Source organism: Gadus chalcogrammus, chromosome 11, assembly GCF_026213295.1.
Source record: "Gadus chalcogrammus isolate NIFS_2021 chromosome 11, NIFS_Gcha_1.0, whole genome shotgun sequence".
In the NCBI taxonomy this organism is placed as follows: Eukaryota; Metazoa; Chordata; class Actinopteri; order Gadiformes; family Gadidae; genus Gadus; species Gadus chalcogrammus.
The window spans coordinates 9,754,945-9,776,379 of record NC_079422.1 but is presented as its reverse complement, the minus strand read 5'-3'; the positions used below and the strand labels follow the sequence as shown (position 1 = coordinate 9,776,379).

At 48.7% G+C, this 21,435-nt stretch overlaps 1 protein-coding gene across 1 annotated transcript in view; it reads right to left on the bottom strand.

The window, feature by feature from the left end:
* LOC130392555 (raftlin-like) overlaps positions 1 to 21,435 on the bottom strand; it is a 93,453-nt gene that overhangs the window by 29,758 nt on the left and 42,260 nt on the right. The window contains exons 5-7 of the mRNA XM_056603107.1: positions 14,707 to 14,815; positions 10,012 to 10,510; positions 2,434 to 2,637 (exon numbers count right to left, since the gene is read on the bottom strand). Of these exons, the coding sequence (XP_056459082.1) occupies positions 2,434 to 2,637; positions 10,012 to 10,510; positions 14,707 to 14,815 (812 nt within the window). The remainder of the gene's footprint in view (positions 1 to 2,433; positions 2,638 to 10,011; positions 10,511 to 14,706; positions 14,816 to 21,435) is intronic.

The window sequence follows — 21,435 nt, the reverse complement described above, 5'->3', positions numbered from 1 at the left end:
CAGTTCATAAATAATTATGTGCTCTGTTGCTCCCAACTGCTGCTAGACATCACAGACAACATCTCGCCTGCAATTGTCTCATTTTCATTTATTAACTAGCTACAAAACTCAAGAATCAAACCCTGATTTTGTTCAACTGGTGCAACGTCCCCACTGTGGAGTGTGGAGATTCTAAATTCCCATTCCTTCAACATCTGCCGTCGGCCATTCCTTGAGCAAGCCACTGAACTCCACACACCGTTAATCATCGGATGTTAGCTCAAACAAATCTCCCCAAATATGATTAATTAGGCCTGATCAAGAAATAGGAAAAACGAGTGATAAAAACGATAAAGCAAACAAATAAATCTAAAAGTCCAGATTCAAAAGATACACAAAATTGTGGCTTATTCAGAAACAATCATGCTCGCGTACTTCGTTTTTACAATGTGCTCCCTCTGTATGTCTTCTTTTACTTCTCATTTTAGATCATTCCCATTTCCTCACTTTTTAATAATGGTAATCTGCATTACTTTTTAACCAAAAGCCTCACTAGGGACAAGTGTCGTAAATAAGCCTTGGCTAGAAACACTTTGATGCAAACATCGGATGACAGTCTCACGCTTGTCTATGTTTCTGTATCCGTCCCCACTCAAATAAACCTTTGATAAATAAATAAATACGCAGCACCACTCCTTGCTCCTCCTGGCTAGAACGACGATCCACCACCGCCAGGCTCAACGCGCAGCGGCTGTCAACACAGTAGAAGAACTCCAGCTCTCTGGAGTCCACACTGTACACACGGCACTCCGCTCTCCAAACTGTGGAGGCTCCAGACTCAGTCACCTCCCACCACCCCCCCCCCCCCCCTCCCCTCCCCCCCTCTCTCTATCGCTGCTAGCTTAGCGCGCGACAGCCGAGGCGCGCAGGGTGTTTTGACCAGCAGAGGAGAGGGCTCCCCTGTGTGCTGCCATGCAGCGTCCGTCTCGTCTCTCAGAGCGGAGGGGGATCCAGGAGAGAGGGGGACGAGATGAACGCCGAGACAGAGGCGGAGCTGAAAGCAGCGGCGGGAGGGCGGGCGTGTGGACCCCAGGGCCGTGCCAGTATCTGTGTGACGACATCAGCTCAGAGCCAGCGACACAGGTGCTGCATGTGTGTGTGATGTCATCGTCTAGATAAGCAAACAAACCGAGGGCGCCGAATGTCTGTGTGATGTCATCAGCTCGAGGAAAAAGTCTTGATGATGTCGTCGACCGACGTTCAGGCAGAAACGTGGAGGCCTCTTTCATCCCCCCCCCCGACAACTCAAAGACTGTACCAAAGACACATATGGGGTTTCCTTTCAAATGTCACAATTTTTTCTACTGAAACACGCAGAGCATTAGTGAATAAAAAGTCCTCTGAGCTTTGAAGTTCGGCTCTCCATATAGGCTTTCAGCATGCTCGCTTATCCATTCCAGTGAGGACTTTAAAGGCAGCGTATCTTAGCGGAGCGTGAACTATGTAAAGTATATTAGAATAACCTGATGTGGGAGGGTGATGCACAGCCACTGGAGCACACTTCATTACTCCTGCTGCGAGTGATGAAATATGCAAGAGGGGTGCTAATTTTTTATCGGGTTAATTATCTGTGTTTCATAGTCGTTGAGGCGCTTTCACTTTCACTTTCCCACACTAATGAATTATGGGTATTATTTACTCAGGATGACTGTTTGATTAAGAACCGGTGGGGCATGTTGCGAGGCTTGGGGGCTGGTGGGGGCAGGGGTATGAAATAGGGGGGGGGGCCGGGAGGGGGATTTTTGAAGGAATCTGGCTTTAATGGGGACTCAGATCTAGAATAATATGTTTGAATGTGGACGCAGAGCCAAACCAGATCAGAACCCAATGAGGAAGGACATGAGAACTAATGAGTAGAAAGAAACTTTTTGATTTCCACAAGAGGATACTGGTTTGAACAACATCTGAAAGGGATGAGATGAAGTAAACTTTTAGTTCTCAACAGGAGGTGGAGGTGTGCAAGAGCAGACTGTAGGGTCAGAAGGAGCAGGTGGTGGGGGTGGGGGTGGGGAGGTGGTTGGGGTGAGGACAGGTGGGGGTAAGGTGTGGAGGAGCAGAGGGTGAGGTGAGGAGGGGTGGCGGGCAAGGTGAAGTTCAGATCTGGGCAATCGGTGACCTGATGCAATCCCTGGCTAGGCTCTGGGTAGAATATAAATGATTCTGTTCTCTGGATCATTCATGATGGGATGCTTTAAAGAGATGCGGGCTCTGGTCGGATTCAGGAACAAAGACAAAGACTCTCATGCCATCATTGTATTCCCTCATGGTATTCTACCAAAATGGCATTCAACTTTGGTTGTTATGCCTCCCATTTACAAGTTTTGTGATAAAAAATCCTCTGTATACTTTCTGTGTAACTTGGTGTCCACAAACGACATGTAGTGGCGTTCTTACCGTTGTCGCCGCCCAGGTGGAAGTAGCCGTCGACCAGCGAGGCGCCGTTGTTGAAGTGCTGGGTCATGTAGTCCAGCCAGTTGGCCTCTACCCCCTTCACGCCCTCGTCCCGGTTCTGCACCTTCAGCGGGACTTTCACTGTGTAGTACTTGGCCTGGCCCTCGCGCGCCGGCGGGTGGTTGAACAGGGCCAGGAGCTCCACCCCTGAACACAGACAATTAACCAATTAACACATTTGAGCGATGATACGATTCTCAACCAAAGACCCAATAATACGTTCACATTAAACAAACCTGTCGGTTTAACAACACTACTGTTCAAATTGGTTTATGCAGATAACCAATTGACAAATGTTCCGACAAATTAACTAAATTAATCAAACATAATGACTTAATGTAATTAAACATTAGAATTTTTTTTTTCAATTAACCAAGTTAATGAATCCGACAAAGAAGCCGAGGTTGGCTTAAGAACACCAATCCAAAACATTGCATTGCAGAGGAAAACTATTCAGAATAAGTTTGAACAAATATGTGACAATTTAAAAAACAGTTCAATCGTCTTCCATTTGCGAAAAAAATATGTGATTAGAGTGGTGTGAAGCCTCTTCCCTTTTCCCCAAGCCTTCAAAGCCGTAAAGTGCTGTTCACTCTAATCCTTAAAGACCGTACAACGCATCCAACAGGCTGACAAGCCACAGTGTTTACCACAAACATGCTTCTAGAAAAACTATCTTTGTTTTAATCCCCACAGAGATCTGGGCAAGAGTCCCAGCTGAATTTTGGGTTGTTATCTGCTCAAAAAAAAATAAGAGTTCTATACGCGGCTGTTAGCTCATTGTTAGCTCTTTCAGTCCACTCATAAAACCTCCATCTTTCTGCTTTAGTCTTGCGGGAATAGCCTAATAGCCTTGGGTTCCATGGCAACAAGACGTTGCCATAGAGGTGAAGTGAGGCGGTATGAGGTCAGGGGAGAGTTTGGTGAGGGGAGTTTAAAACTTAAGTGATCTCCTTTCCTGTCGGCTATGAGTTATATGATTGCACATTGTCAATTACGTGAGCTGACTTGCGTGCGTTTATTTTATTCCGTCGAAGATAAGAGTTCCTGCTGTGGTGCTGATGAGTCAGCATGGGGTTGGGCTAACAGCCTAGCGCTGCACTCAGGCGGGGGACAGCTTACCCAGTGCTACCTATAACCCGTCCAGCAGACGTGGAAGGAACGACAACAAAGTGGTTCTATTTTTTTATTTGGGACGGCGGGCCCTCACGATATGATCTGACCCTATGTATTGCGATTCAGTAAACAGATTAAAACATCTGTGATTTTTCATGAGTGGTTTAATGCGGCAGTGCGGGCTCTACAGGTCTGTGGGTGTCTGCCTTTGTTTACCAAGTGAATTTTGCAAGACAGAATGTAGTGGATGCAATGGTCTGAACACACTGTAGCCCATCCATTAATCAGACACAGTCAACCAATGGAATGTGTTACAGAAGCGAACTATTACACAGAGTTGAGGAGGAGGGGGGGGGGGGGGGGGGGTCATTGAGGCCTAATGCAGCCTTGATAAGAGCGGTGTGAAACGATTATAGCCGAACAGCCGGAAACATCCAGAATATTTCTTTAAGACAGTTGTTATTAAATGTATAACTATCATATTCATTCTTAATACAGCGCTCACATCCGATGGGTGCAGAGAGCCCAACATGAAAGAAACTCTTCTAACAAGCTCATGTGCCGGGACTCATCCCGGTGATTCACTGCACACAAGCCTGAATAATGCATTAAAGGCTTCCCAGTCTGCCTTTGTTTACTTGAAGCAGAAATATGCAGAATGCACTCCGGGCCCAGAGGGCCGGGCGCACTTGGAGCGCTAGACCTGAGCACCGCCCGCCGCCACCGCTACGCAACGCCGCTACACAACGCCATCACCGCTACGCACCGTCACCACACAACGCCGCTACACAATGCCATCACCGCTACGCACCGCCACTACACAACGCCGCTACACACCGCCATCACCGCTACGCACCGTCACTACACAACGCCGCTACACACCGCCATCACCGCTACGCACCGTCACTACACAACGCCGCTACACAACGCCATCACCGCTACGCACCGTCACTACACAACGCCACCACACAACGCCATCACCGCTACGCACCGTCACTACACAACGCCACTACACAACGCCATCACCGCTACGCACCGCCAACTGATGGGTGGGAAACATTTTGGGGAAAAGGTGAGGGGGTGGGTGGGTGTGTGTGTGGTTGTGGTTGTGGGGTTGTGGCTGTGTGGATGTGGGGGATGTGGGTGTGGGGAAGGTGGTGATCTGAGCAGCCGCGGTTTAAATAGTCGAGAGACGCTAGTCATGAATGAAGATATTGTGGTCGCGCTCAGATTAACTGGACCGCTGGACATGCATGCACGAACATGCACACACGCACACACTTGAAGACATGCATGCGAAAGAATGCAAATGCATTTATTGATATGGATGTCATGACTCAATCACAGTTACAGATTCACAGCAAGGCCGACACCGACACACACACACACTTAAACACAGACACACACACACACACACGCACGCACGCTCACACGCACGCACGCACGCACGCACGCACGCACGCACGCACGCACGCACGCACGCACGCACGCACGCACACACGCACACACACACACACACACACACACACACACACACACACACAAACACTCAGGGAAACGACACACTTCAGCGCTCACAGCTGTGTTTCGGGGGAGGTTGCGCTTTGTCTGTTTCGCTGTATTAGTCAATGCGTCTGCAGACAGGCCGAATGAATCATTTCTAATCGCTTCTTCCCAAACCCTGCTGACAGCTGGCCCCCGCATCCACCAAACGTTGTCATTTCTCACTCTCCAAAGAAAACATGCGCACGTCACTGTCTACTAAACCTCTGTGGCCACGGTCAGATTAGAGACACAAGTGGGCCAAATCAGATTTGGTTTTTGGCAATATGTGAAATAGATCTGATTTTGTTCCGGTAGAGTGAACATCCCAGGAGGTATATAGAAATATCTATTTCAATATAAAGATGTTTATCTGATCTGTGGCAAAGAAAACTCTTTGTGTTCAGTCAGCTCTGAACTGGGTTGTTTTCTACTGTTTTGTAACCGGCAGTAGGCCTGGTGTATTCAAACGTAACTAACATGAGTCCATTATCGGTGTGCACATCTCTTGGGTGTTTTACTGTTGTTGTTGTTGTGCCAATTTGAGGTAAGTGATTTGCTAAAGGGTAGTTCACGTTCTCCTGGTCATGGAGGCTGTTTCTGCGTGAAAAGTCGAAGGACAAACCACATGACCCAAGTAATCATCTATTAAAGGCAGATGTTCAACATCAGTGTGTTTGACCTGAACCAGTAAACAGACTGGTTGAAATATAGTGGTTTAAACTGGTTAAAAGTTGAAGTCTTAATACTAAAGCAATCTCAATGATTGAATGAAGTAATTATAGACCTATAAATGCGTTCACTTAACAAATGGAACGATGCACACATTAATCTATCGAACAATCGATGAAGAAGACATACTTGTACTTAAAATGATTACTCAGAGAGAATAAATCATACTTATTTATACATGCCTAATATGTTTTGTATAACTCTGTGCCCTTATTGGCTGTGCATGCGCGGTGGTGCCCCGTACACTTCCTAGCATGTTTTGCAACACTCAGACTAAATATGGGGCGCCGTGAACATGATGAACGGCAGGATTATCCGATATTTAGTTAGTGTTCCTCAAGATGGAATGATCCAGAGGTATGCTACTGCATCAGGCCAGCAGCCTTTGAGCAGAGTATTATAAATGGAGCGGGATGCAGAAGAGTCTTTCCCACAACAAAATAAGTCTTGTTAAAGCAGTACTTATTCAAGCAGTCGGTCAGTAATCGATCGTATTGTGGTGACACGCCTGATTGGCATTATAGAAGACTTTACTCTAGAAAGAAAGGGAAGTCATTTATCCGGGGGGAAATGGATAGTTTTTCAAAGTTTAGTGTGTAACACTGTGCTCTCTGTGTTCAGGCAATAACAGGCATTTATCTCCGGCCTCAGGGGATTTAACTAATCCATGATCGATCAATAATCAGCCCATCCATGATAAACTTGATTATTGATTATCATGATATGAAAGCAAGTCTGCCGCTTTTGGCTGTTTACTTTTGTTTTCTATATTCAAGCATCTTTCAACAGTTAATAAATAGTTAACCGCACACACACGCACACACACACACACACACACACACACACACACACACACACACACACACACACACACACACACACACACACACACACACACACACACACACACACACACACACACACACACACACACACACACACACACACACACGCACACACTAGGTTAAACCAGGTTATACCAATATTTAACATTCACAGCTTAATTCAATTTCCATGGGTAAGGCCTGATCTGTAGGAACGTCACACACACAGACACACACTAAACAAGAACACTCGCAAGCACACCGACCTGACCCCGAAAATAAACAAGGAGCCCACACACACACTGAGAAGCATGTGCACACACAAATCGCGACTGGTACGCAATTTGTTTGACATGATTACGCATCCTCCAGTACAAAGTGCTTTGAACCTAATCCCACGAAATGCTGCTGTCATGGGAACAGACGGAGCACTCTTTTAGATGCCCCTAATCTGCATCACAGTCTCCCAACCAGAACCTTGCCGTTCACTGGCAGCCATTAACCAGCATCTAAAACACAAGCTCGCAAGTTTGCCTTTGAAAACACAGAATGCCCCCCCCACCCCACCCCCCCCCCCCCACCCCCTCCCACCCTGACACCACTCCGGAAACACGTGGATGGAGAGCGGCGCCAGAGGCCTGATCCGCCCGTGGTCACGTTGTTGCTGTCGGTCCAGCTGGACGTGTCCATGCCGGTGGACGGCCGTGTTCCAATGTGATCCGAACACGAGCGGAGAACCTCAAGGCGGGTTTCAGAGGGAGGTGCTGGTGAAGCTTGACATGGCTTACACCGTAAATCTCTCCAGATGAGATGACTTTATCCTAATCATAATCATCAATCAGAGGGGACATGTCGGTGTTACAGCAGCAGATCAGAACAGGGACATGAATTCAAGAGATGGAAATATGAATATGCTAAATCGACTAAAAAAATTATTAAATAGGTTTTGAGCAGTAAACACGGAATGTAAATGTCAACATTTACAAATGACAATGGTTAGGCTAAACATTTTTGACCTTTTCTTTGCGACATTCATTTTGCATGTTTAATTTTCATGTTGGCGTCGGCAGAGTGTTCTTAAAGGTATTTTTAGTTTTTTGGGGGTTTAGTTTGTGAGACGTTCCACCTGCTGAGCAGAAGGAGGGGGGCAGAGAACACACTGCTGTGATCGCTACCCATTTGTTTTCCGTCTGCCAAAACCAGCCAGTCTGATAGCATGTCTGTTTCACCATTCATCCATCCTCCTTCATCTCTCTATGGCTCTCTCTCCCGCTCTCTGTCTATCCCTCAATGTCTCTCTGTGTCCCTCAGTCTCAGTCTCTCTCTCTCTCTCTCTCTCTCCATCCAGCTCTATCCCTCAATGTCTCTCTGTGTCTCTCAGTCTCCGTCTCTCTCTCTCTCCATCCAGCTCTATCCCTCAATGTCTCTCTGTGTCTCTCAGTCTCCGTCTCTCTCTCTCTCCATCTAGCTCTATCCATCAATGTCTCTCTCTCGCACTCCATCAGCGTATGGCACTAATCCGGAGATAGGTGTTTGAAGTCAGCTAGACAGTGGGCTCCTCTCCTCATCCCCAGAGAACAGGTCCCTTGTGATCCCGCTCTGGCCAGCCTAGCTTGTCACCATGGTTGTTGTCGTGGCGATGATGAGGGGGATGGGAGATGGGCTGGGGGTTGGGCGTTGAGGATGAAGCCAGACGGACCGACCGGCTGCGGGTCTGTGTGGGTGCCTGTCTCCTGCACCAGAACGACACATACGCACGCATGCACACGGCACAAACGCACGCAGACTCTGACACGTATCTCACGTGTGAATTGGCCCGGAGATGCGGTGTGTGTGTACACGACGTGCACATGCTTGGGCACACAGACCGGTGCAGGCGGGACACAACACTTTGCCGGTCGCACTCCTACACAAACACTGTCTCCTGCAGACACACACTCCCAAGCACAAGGTCCCACCCGCACACATAGCAACACACACACACACACACACGCGCGCGCGCACGGCTACCTGCTTAGAAACAAAAGATTAATCTCAATACAAATGTAGACATGCAGGGCATAATTGCTGCTACATTATCCTGGTGAAGGAGAGAACAAGGAGAGAGCTTGTTGTATGTGGGTATGTCTATATTTGTGTGTGTGTATGTGTATGTGTGTGTGTGTGTATTAGTGTGTGAGGATGTGTTAATGCAGAAAGCATATAGAGAACAAAGAGTATAAATACACAGAACAGGGAAGCAGCATGAAAACGAGAGGTAAAAACCTGACTTCCTTCAAAGCCCCGTGGCAAATTTCACGGGTGTTGTGCAAATTCATATTCAGCGAGTGTGATTCCGTATTCTAGTCGCGTAACCAGTGCAAGGATATGATTCATCTCGGGCTGCGTGTTGGTGTTGTATAACACACCTCACCCCCACCCCCCCCGACCCACGCCTCACACTGAACCTATAGAGTTGACTCTCTCTTCATCTCGAAAGACGCCATGGCTCCGAGGCTAAGCGGCTGGATGCAGATACACTCTTGGAAGTGAAATCGATGGTGCTGCCGCACGTTTTGTTGTCAGCGAAGAGCAGAGCAATTAAAGCTCCAAGGTTTGGATCTGAGCGGCGGTTTCAACGTGTTGTTAATAAGCAGAGAACATCTTGTATTGTGGTGTCAGGTGGACCACCTTCACCTGCCGTTCACTGCAGTCTGCGCTCATTATATGAACGGCGGAAGCAGTTAAATCTTTATTACCCGCCTTTTTTTGTGGCAAGGTTGTTTGCTGAGTTTATATTGTTGACCGGAATGAAAATATATTTGCCTGTTGATGACACAGTATTCTGTCTCTGAGCGGAGCAGGAAGAGGTGGGTAGGGTTTGGATAATTACAGACCTGCACTTCGAGAAAGCTGGAACTGCTTCTCCACTTGAGTGGATCCATATTGGCAGACAACCTGCAATTCCTCCACTACGTTCAAAAGCAAGTGCTGTACTTTCTATCCTAGACCTGTTCATGCTGTGCATTGGGTCTCCTGTAAAGGATTTTTGAGCAGCCACTGGCTGTATTTCAGAGGTTATTCAGAAGTCACTGATGGAAGGTCCTTTGAGGCTTAAACCATGATTACGGACTTCACAATTCAATTTGACTCGACTAGACAATTAGTTTCAAAGACACTTGCGGGTGAACTCAAACTTAAAGAAAGACTCATGCCCTCTACCTTCTTACGAACCGGCCTCAACGTGCACAGGCCCTTACGTGCACGGGCCCTAACGGGCACGTGCCTTTACGTGCACGTCCCGCATCTCAAAGGTCAGGCCACTCACCGTCTCCTCTGCGGTGGCGCGTGTAGCGCGGCCGCCCCTTGCCGTCCCCGGCGTTGGTCCTGTTGTTGTTCTGCACCAGTGACTCCTTGCCCTCCTCTTTCTCCTCGGTGCGCTCCTGATCGGGGGAGGAGCAGGAGGTGTCCATGGGTCCTCCCTCGACGCTGCTCCCCGCGTCCGTTCCAGTGTTCTCAGTCAGCTCCTCTCCCTCTCCCTCTCCCTCTCCGTCGCTCTGCACCCCCTTCCCCTCCCCGATCGGGCTCTCCGGGCGCCTGGCATCGGACACCTCCTCCAGGATGACCCCCGGTCCTCCGCCATGGTTCCCGGGGCTGGAGGGCTCCGGCGGGCTGCAGCTGCCCAGGGAGCCCAGCACCGAGCTAGGGCTGGAGTGGAGGGAGAGCGAGGGCGTCTCCGGTTCTCTGATCCGGGTGCACGGGGCCCCGTACGGCTCCTGGACGAAGCCCACGAACCTCACGCCCTGGTCGGCAGCATCCTGGACCTGCTGTGAGAGGCCATGGAGGAGGAGGGGGAGGGTTAGAAGCTGTATTACAGGGACGTGTCATTGACACCTAATGCAAACTTGACAGGAGCTACTTGAAACTACTGTAGCAAGGAATGACTAAAAGTGCACCAGACTTCATAGCCAAATATAATAAAGAGATACCATGACTAATTGCGCCATAGTACTGTTACATATGCATCACAGTATTATTTATCTTATACTTTTTTGTATAGGAGACCAGTGTGATGTACAAAGCCTAATCACAAATTAAAAAACAAAAACAATGAAAGAGCGAATATTTGCAGAGTTGGAACAAAACCATTAAAATTTGAGCGTTTGAGTTGGAATGTCTGCCGTTGATTTCAAGGTGTGGAATTAATCCAATAAAAAGTATGGCCAGTCCTCTTTGGCCTTTACCTTGGCAGAACCTCAATATGGGCTTTAGTGTTGAGGTGGTGCTTTAAAAGCTAAAGGTTACTGTGTGTTTGCACTGGCTTTAGCCTTGTGCACCAGTGTTTGGTTTGTCTGATGCGTACAGATTGATACACCAACTCCAAATCGAACAAACAACTTTAATCCAAGGACAATGTCTGTCTTTTCTAACTTTCTTTGGGGCATTTTGAAACCGAATAATGGTCTACCAGCCTTTCTCTGGAAGTTTGTCCTGTTTGTTGGATTCTAGCGTTTCTTTCTCATTCCCCGGTCGTCCCCAGCTGCCTCTCCAATCACCCCGCGGTTGATTAGATTGGAAGCGGCCACAACCCTCGCCTGGCCTGCTCCGCATCGCGAATTAAGCTCCCCCTCTCTCCTCGTCTGTTGAACCAACTGTCAACTGTCTGCGCTATCAACGTCAACTGGTTTCTTATTCCCCCAAAGGAGATTGAAACATTAACCGTCACTGAATGTTAATGACGCCATTCTCAATTTAGCACCGCCATACCCCCTGCTGTCTTACATACACACACAGACACACACACACACACACACATGTTAACAAAAACACATGAATATTCACATAAGAACACACACAGAGAATCGCAGACTGATGGACACACACGCACGCATGCACGCACGCCCGCTACAACTCTGAATGCTAGCCAAAGGCAGCCATCGTCACTATCATGGCGTGATGGGAAGGGAACCACAATCAAATCAAGTTGCACATTATTCGGTCTGAAATTAAATTGGATAGCGGTCACGTGGTTTCCGGTGGTATTGTTCAATATCCAGCAGGCGGTCTGTTTCCTCACCACGTGTTAGCCAAGCGAGGCGAGTGGAATGAAATATGCAGAGATAAATGATGGAGGATCTGTTGTCTCTCTTTTTTAATAGAAGATACAGAGGTCTTGCTTGGTGAAGCGAGAGAAATGTTTGGGTATTAGTTTACAGGTCAATGTCTAGGATGCATTTTGTGATTATTAATATTTTAGTTATTGTTATTATTAATAATAGTGTTATTAAATTACTATTGGTTGTTGTGTGTGCGTTAGCCAAGCTGCAGGTTAGCTAGCTCTGTGCTGGCCACCTGCATGTTAGCATGTTGCAGGCTCACGTTGAAACGCAGAACAGAATCATGTCATCTTGTTAAGTGTTTAAATGTATCTTGCCAACACTGACTTTATGCTTTATGTGTCAGCATTAAAAGCAGTTCCATGATGATTTGGACGATAAACATATGAAATCATTGTCACCTGAAAACCTGATAACACATGAGAAACTGGGCCGAAGTGACCAGTGCAACTCTAGAACAGGAAAGTAAAATAGCCATCAACATTGCTACACATCTCTATCAGCTCCTTCCAATCTGTTTTTTAAATTTGATGGTGGTGGGCACCAACTTTTTATGAAAGATAGGCTATATATATACAGGCCTATAGCCGGGGATGTGCCCCAAACGGCTGGCTGCAGAATATAAAGTGTGTTTTCCGCCTTGATAACCCATTTCAGTTCAGACTTGAGAGCACATTTCCCATTTCCCCGCAAGTTATTAAAGAAGGATCAGGAGAAGGGAGAGAGTGTGAAGGTCTGGATGGAAATAACCCAGTGTGTGATGGAGAGAGGGAGGAAGAGAGGGAGGGAGGGAGGGAGGGAGGGAGGGAGGGAGGGAGGGAGGGAGGGAGGGAGGGAGAGGGAGAGGGAGGGGGAGCGGGATGGAGAGATGAAATAGAGGCTGAAACACAGATTTAGAGATGGATGCTGACAGCATCACCGGAAGGAAATGAAAAAAAAAGACGGTGAGGAAGAGGGAGGAGTGGGAGATGAGAGACTAGCTCACAAGAGAAGGGTCAGAAGGGAACATATGCAGACAGACGGACAGAGAGATACACAGAGAAACCATGACACAAATGGAGTCATGTAAACAGAGAGAGAGGTAAATAGGAAACAATGATGTGGCTGCCGCATTGAGGGAGGGATCCAATGATCTCTCACGAGATACCCCTAGTTCATCCCACTGGACTTTAACCACCCGCACATCTTTGTAAATATGAAAATGCTTTTTGTGAGTATTTTCACAATGATTGCACTACCACCCTGTAAATACAGTGTATGTAAGTTGCCTTATTTCATATTTTTCTTTTGCCCTTATTCTTCTCTTGAAAAGGCCAATGTAAACATTTGTTTCTCATGACAATACAGCTTTTTTTAGAGAGAGAGGGGGGGGGGGGGGGGGGGGAGGGGGAGAGAGAGCACGCTACCCCCCTCTCTTCCTACTCATCCTTGTCCACTTCCTTTTTAATAGATTCCTAGCGTGACCCAGACCACCTCCACCTCCCCCATTGCTACCCCCGACTTTCTCCCCTTATTCCAGCTCCTCCTCCCAGCTTCCACCTCCCATTCTCTCCCCTTCTTGCACATCTTCCTCCACCTCCCCCCTTTCCTGTGCTCTCCCCTCCCCTACCCTACCCTAATACCTCTCTCACTTCTCCCACCTCCTCTCCCTGCTACCACCTCCCCTCCTCCACCTCCCTACCTCCCTCCCTTCCCCATACCTCCTCTTCCATCCGCCTCCCTCCTTCTCTCTCCGCCATCTCTCTCCGTGCTCCTCCTTCCTCATCGCTTCCACTCGACCCAATACCTCCTCCTCCTCCTCCTGCTCCTCCTCCTCCATCCCCTTAGCTCCTGCTAATCTACCCCCTACCATCTTCTCCCCCAACCCCTTCCTCCCCCTCTCTCCCCTCTCCCCATGAGTCTCTCTACACAGTAATGATAAGCAGCAATAATGAAGTCCTGCAGGAGACCCTGGCAGGGCCTGGCTAATGGGAGGCTGGTGGGGGGATGGGCTTCGCAGGGCTCACCCGTAGGCCAGCGCTTGATCATCATATTCACATTAAAGGACTGAGGACTACCACTAAGGTCTGGTGTTAATGCAGCAGAGGATCTGGTTGTCGGGATCACCATCGCTTGCACTCTCGCTCTCGCACTCTCGCTCTCGCTCTCTCGCTCTCTCGCACTCTCGCTCTCGCTCTCTCGCTCTCTCGCTCTCTCGCTCTCTCGCTCTTTCTTTCTCGCACTCTCGCACTCCTAGTTGGTGGTAGTGGTGGTGGTGGTGGTGGTTGAGGGGGGGGGGGTTGGGTGGAGGGCTACATTACTGTGAGATCCTCTCGTTAATTAGCAAAGTGGTGCTCTCCTCCGAGCCGGAGACGGCTCCCCTGACTCCAGCACTGGGATAAGAGGCAGGGCGATGGGAGATACCAGCGCCGCGGAGCTAAAGTCACATGAGGACAGCCACCCGTTACAAGGAGCCTCACCCCAGCTGTACCTTACATGTTATAAAGACCCAATTGGAACTACAAGTGGCATGAGGAGAGCCAAACATCACACGTCGCCTATTACAGCTAGCTAGAATTAACATTATGAAGACCTAATTACAGCTACAAGTAACTTATTATAAAAACCTAATTACAGCTACAAGTAACATATTATAGAGACCTAATTACAGCTACAAGTAACACATTATGAAGACCTAATTAAAGTTACAAATCATTTGAGGACAACAACGATATATGCAGTCTAATAAACGCTACAGGTTCCATATGAAGACCTAATTGGTGCTACAAGTACTAACAGCACAGATTCAAGTAGGCTACCGCCAGGAGACCCCCAACCCCAAGTGAACTCTCACGTACTACAGGTATTCAACAACATGAGGTCCGGTCACATGATGAGGGACCGGTATCGGGCGGGGCCGGCCTCACCTTCTTGACGTAGCCCTGGATGAGCTCGGGGGTGGGGACCTGGTCGGCAGGGAGACACTCCTCCAGGTGGAGGCGGTGTGGAGGGCAGGCCTGCTGGTTCCTCTCCACCCTGCAGGCACACACAGAGGGCTGGGGGGGTTACAGTCCGCCGGGGCACCCGGCACACGCTTTCACGCGCAACCCCACGTCCACACGCACACACACACACGAGTACACACGCACACGCAAACGCACACACACACAGATGCAATCTGTGCCCTCTGGCTGTTTTTTTCGATATCCCGCTGTCTGTCGCTTCGCTAGCTCCCCAAATGCAAATCAAATGTTTCACAGATTACATTTACCACCATGGCAACCAGCATAATTGAGAGATATAGCAGGGCAGATATAGCACTTGTATACATACTCCCACACAGACAGAATCAATTTGAAGCAGAAGCCGTCAGCATGAAATAGCTTAATAAACAAAGGCGACGCTAGAAAACTGTTTTGGTAACGGGAAATGTGAACTGTAGCAACGGGCAAACTTGTGTTGATAGAGATCAATCATTAAGATTCTCATCTGGCCCAGTATGGATGCGTCCAATGGTTCTGTTGTTGTTCATGTTGCACCGTGTGTGGTCAGAACAATTTACAACAGCCCTCTGCTCATTAGTGCAGCGTTAGAACAGCAACAATCGCTCTTTACTGCCGCTGGGCTGGCTGGGGTGCTTGAATAGGGACGGCTGAGAGAGGATCTAGTTGGTTAGCTGGGTGATGAATACAGAGCAGGGGCTGGTGTGTTGGGACTCCCAGCCAAAGGGAAACGGGTTTGATGCCTGATGTCCGACTCCTGATGCCCTGCTCCTTAGAGACTAATGTACCTGAAAACAAACTGGGCACCCTGCACCCTGTCGACTTAAATAAAAGCCTTGATTGGTTAATTGTTTATCTTATCTGTTTTGCTGTGTCTTTTTAGTGCATTGTTTGAAGAGCCGGTCAATATCCGCTTGTAATTCAACGACGTCCTGGTGTGCACATTCGTGCATGCTAAGAACTGTCGGGACAGAAGCAGACTGCACACACCGACAGGAAACAGATAGTAGGGGAATGCAGACTTATGGTGCTCCTTACTGTTCGGTTCCGACCAGGAAAATCCATAGTCAACTGAAAGCCAGTGAAAACTACAAATCCAATGCAAATCTCATTTCACACACACACACACACACACACACACACACACACACACACACACACACACACACACACACACACACACACACACACACACACACACACACACACACACACACACACACACACACACACACGCGCACGCACGCACGCACGCACGCACGCACACACGCACACACACACACACTGCCTGTCCTTTGCAAGCCCTGTCATTGTGTGAGCCGGATAATCTATTTATATGGTGGTGTGTTTGTGTGTGTGTGTGCCACCCTGCAGAGTAAGGGTCAGACCTGGACCCTGAGGGGACCCAGGGGCCCCTCTTCCTCCTCCCGGCTCCTCTTCCTGTTGACACGCAAGTGGAAACACACACACGCACACATTGTGTCCGTATGTGTGTAGGGATGGGTGTGTGCATGTTATATGTGCGTTAGTGTGGGGGTGTGATGAGTACAATAAGTGGCAGTTTTAACCATGGGGTAAATGGACACCTGATGTTTTTGCGTGTGGCTCATGCGTGTGTGTTCATGTGTGTTTTCATGATGTACGTGTGGGTTTGCCAGCATGTATATCCCATTTACAAAGGTTATGCGCTATTATTTCAATGTTTATGTCAGGGCTCATCTGAAATGTGTGCATGTGTGTATGTGTGTGTGTGTTCTTTTAATGCCCGACATTCAGCATTATAATATAATTTCTTCTTTTAGATGCTTCAAAACACAGAAGGCTAATGAACAATGTCTCCCTCACAAGAACACTGCAATCTCCACTTTTACACCGCCATCATCGCTGTGGTAACACAACCATCATTGCAACGGTTACCCTACCGTCGCCACGATTACCGTACCATCGCCACCGTAACACGGCAATCCCTGCAGTGACAGTTCTAGCCCCACTGTGGTTAAACGGCCACCATTATTGTCGCATTGCCATCACTAGCACACTTCCCTGTGTCACCGGGACAACAGAAGATGGAGAGAAGGGATGAGAGAGAGAAGCCTCATGAGGCGGATACATAACATTACAAAAGCGCCCCAGCTTCTCTCAGCGCCTGAGACTGAAAGCCCCAGCTGCAGAGCGCCTCGTGGCGCTGTCAGACAGAGTTCTGACGCTGACACGAATCACAGGAACCCGCTCTGATTAGCTCCACTGGAGGGAGAGGGAGAGGGAGCACGGCAGAGGAGGAGGTAAATGGAGGGCCGGGTAGATTGAGGGTAAGGGAGAGAGAGTGCGATGACGAGGGAAAAGCCAATGTTCTTTCCCTAAAGATAAAGATATGACTCCATATTCATGAATCCAGAATGATGCCATACATGCCAGTGGTTCATGCCTTAAAATCCTCCTGAACAACACTGCAGGTTATTCGAAACATAACCTTTTTTTATACCGGCAACACTAGCAGCCACCTTCAGGTCTACCTCCAGGCATGTCGACAGACCAGAGTCAAACGCCGGCAGTTCCCAGAATGCCTCTGGGCAGCTCTATGCAAACATGCATTAGTTCTTGCTACATTTAGTTGTTTCCTTTATTTGCTCCTCGTTAATACGTGTCTGACTTGCTTTTGATCAAATTGTTGGCTGTATTCAAATGCGACATTTGTTCATTGTGTGTGAACATGCGTATGTGTTGTGAATGTCAATGGGAAGAAGTCAATTTCAGTCCAACAGCACAGGGCAATTTCCTGAGCAGTTATTTTCTACTCTTTCCAAGAGAAATGCCCTGAAAAACAGAATTATGGCTCAGTGTGAAAGCCATGGTCCAGCACCTCGCTCACCTTTATCAAGCCGTTATCGTCATGGTGACGTTAGCACCAAGGGAAACTATCCAGCCCAGTGTTTAATGAACGCCTTAGAGCTTTATGAATACCAGACACACGGACGCAACACAAAACAATATACCGATCCCTTCTATTGCTACCTATTTTTCACCTCCCCATCCTCCCATTATACATCTCTCTTCCCACCCCCTTCTTCTTCTCCCTCTTTCTCCCGTCAGCTCTGGCTATATCTCTCTCCCCCTTCTCCCTATGTATCCCTCTTCCCCCCCCACCCTCCCCCCTCCTTATCTCCCCTCTCTCCCTCTCCCCTAACCAAACCCGAGCGCCATGTGCATTATACGGTAATGATGAATAAGTCCCATCAGACATTGCCCGCTGAACTGTAACCCTATTACATCGCAACCAAATTGAACACGGGCAAAATTTGACAGTTGACATTTCAAATTTCCAAAGCGTTCCAATCTATTCCAATCGTTGGCACCCCCCCCCCCCCCCCCCCCCCCTCTTCCCCACCCCCCTTCCTCGGTAGGCTGTACTGGGCCCCTGCACTCGGGTCCGTCTCGGCTGACAAATAGTGTGTTCTCGCATTTCTAAAGTTATGAGGCACTTATCCAGGCGTGCCGTTCAGGTGACAGTGTCTAACGCTTACAAATGACTCGTTGTTGCACAGACGCCACCGCCGCCACAGCTGACAGTCATACGTCCTGGCCACGCGGCAGACTTCTGGGACTACTGTTTCAGTATGTCTCCTAGTATTATGGGACTCCATCTACACTGGGACTCCATCTACACTGGGACTACATCTACACTAGGACTACATATATACTGGGACTACATATATACTGGGACTCCATCTACACTGGGACTACATATATACTGGGACTACATATATACTGGGACTCCATCTACACTAGGACTACATATATACTGGGACTACATATATACTGGGACTCCATCTACACTGGGACTACATATATACTGGGACTATATATATACTGGGACTCCATCTACACTGGGACTACATATATACTGGGACTACATATATACTGGGACTCCATCTACACTAGGACTACATATATACTGGGACTACATATATACTGGGACTCCATCTACACTGGGACTACATATATACTGGGACTACATATATACTGGGACTCCATCTACACTGGGACTCCATCTACACTGGGACTGCCCTTACACTGTGAATCTATCTGCACTGTGACTCCCATTGGAGTCATCTCCCACAGCGACAGCGCCGTCCGACGATGACTCCCCTCATAGTGTGACTCCCGTCATACTGTGACACCCATTGCAGTGTGACACCGATCCGGGTGTCACACTGATTTCAGCCCGCCTTTCATTTGCATTGTGACTCTCATCTCTGCGTGACTCCCGGAGCAGTGGGTGACGGTAGCGTAGCGAGGCCGTTTGTAGCGCCGTTAGCGCTAGCCTCGGTTCAGACTCCTTTGAACTGCGGCATGCGGTGCGGTCCGTGGACCGTGTAGCGAGAGGCGCCGTGTGCATGTTAAACACCCCGCCTAGCGTGCGAGAAGCCAGCCCGCTCCTCCCATCTCTCGCTCTCTCTCTCACACTCTCTCGCTCCTTGTCTCTTGTCCGCTCGCTGTCTCCGTCTCTGTGTGTGTGTGTGTGTGCGTGTGATGCCTCTATACTGTCACATCAACACTTGACAGGGGTGAGGCACATGATTCCCCCGATGTGCTCTGGGACTGCCACCTCTGATACCATCAACGCTCCCTCTGACTCCGCTGCCACTAACCCCACCCCCGCGGTACCCTCCCCCCTCCCCCCCCCCCCCCCCTCCACACGTCTCCCACCAACGCCTGCACCTCCGCCGCTAACTTCCCCATTCCCCACTACCTCCACCGCGGCCATCCACCCCGTCCCTCCAGCAGCGGCACCAGTACCTCCACAACCTACTGCTTCTTTCCTGATTCCTTCTCCAGCAGACGGCAGGAGCATTGAGTTTGATGTGCCTCTGCCTGGGTCCCCCCTTATGTCTCCCTCTTTGTCTCATGTTCTTCTTTCCACTGGGGAGGGTGGATATTCCCCATGGCTGGTCCTGATGCGAGAAGCCGTCGCCATGGTGACAGACGAGGGAGATAAAGCCGGGCATCGCTCGGGCTGGGGCTGTCAGAGAGACGACAGGCCTCTCTGTCTCTCTGTCTCTCTCTCTTTCTATTTTCTCTCTGTCGCTCTACTTTCAGATGTATTTGGAATTTGTCTTTCCATTTTCATCGACCTTGGTCTTCTTTAACTCTCTCTAACTCTCTAACTCTCTAATTCTTTAACTCTCTCTCTCTGTCTCTGTCTCTCTCTCTCTCTTTCCTTTCAAACCTTGACCCTTTTCCTTAATTTTCTGATCCTCCTATCCCCTGACCCCATCTACTTCTCCCCAACAAAGACGTGTGTGTGTGTGTGTGTGTGTGTGTGTGTGTGTGTGTGTGTGTGTGTGTGTGTGTGTGTGTGTGTGTGTGTGTGTGTGTGTGTGTGTGTGTATGTGTGTGTGCTTAGCAGACCTGTGTGCTTGGTAAAGCGTGACTGCCTTGCGTGTGTCTGAAGGAACGCTGCGGTCCGTTCAGCTGAAACAGTTTCAGAAAAGAAAAAGAAAAAGAAATATCTATATCGTGTGGGTTTCCTTAGAGACAGAAAGGGGTTGAGTGGGGGGCGAGGGGGGGGGCGGGGGTTACCTGCTCACTGTGGCAGCCCAGGTCACTGTAACATACAGGAGATCACCACCGATAACACAGGAATGGTTTATCTGTTGTTTTTTCAACCGGTGAAGGCAATTTTTGCACGCCATCTTGAGAGGTGTTACCCAGGGTTGAACTACAACGCTCCGCCACCCCCCGCCCTTCGCTCGGTCTGGGCTGCATTCCAATCGTTCAGGCCTTGGACCTCTCAGTTTGATTCTTTGTTTTTCTCCCTTGGCTCTTAATGTGTATGTATGTGTTGGCTTTATTTACGATGTATTATTTTTAGTTGTGTCAGTGTTTGACCTGTTCTCTATTGTGTTTTTGATTGTGGGTTTATGTGATTATTTATTTAGTTCCAGTTAGTAAACAAACATACAGCCCTTCAGGCCCTGCTCTCTTGCTGGATGGGCTGTCATGTCGCTCTCAAGCACAATCTCTCTTTCTCTCTTACTCACTCTCTCCTCCTCTGTCTCTCTTTCGCTCTTCTTACTCTCTCTCTCTCTCTCTCTCTCTCTCTCTCTCTCTCTCTCTCTCTCTCTCTCTCTCTCTCTCTCTCTCTCTCTCTCTCTCTCTCTCTTACGCTATCTCTCATGCTTGATCTCTCTCTCTCATCCTGTCTCTCTCTCTCTCTCTCTCTCTCTCTCTCTCTCTCTCTCTCTCTCTCTCTCCCCCTCTCTCGCTTACACTATGTCTCATGCTTGATCTCTCTCTCTCATCCTGTCTCTCTCTCTCTCTCTCTCTCTCTCTCTCTCTCGTTCACTCCATGTCTGATGGATGGCCCGCTCAAAATAGTCACTGAAACGGCTGCAAGTCTGCAGGGTAAATACCCGTCAGGACAGTGGACCATGTCACCTAAATCTAATCAAATCACTATTGATTATTCTCATAGACTCTCATAGTGATTCATATTTATCTCGTAGTAATCAATAATATATGCGTCTCGAAATGGACACACACACATACATACATACATACACACGCACTCACACACGCACACTGCTTCTCACAATACGTCTGATGCTAATGCCGCCTCCCTGGTGGGGTTAACAGGGACCAGGCTGTCTTTCC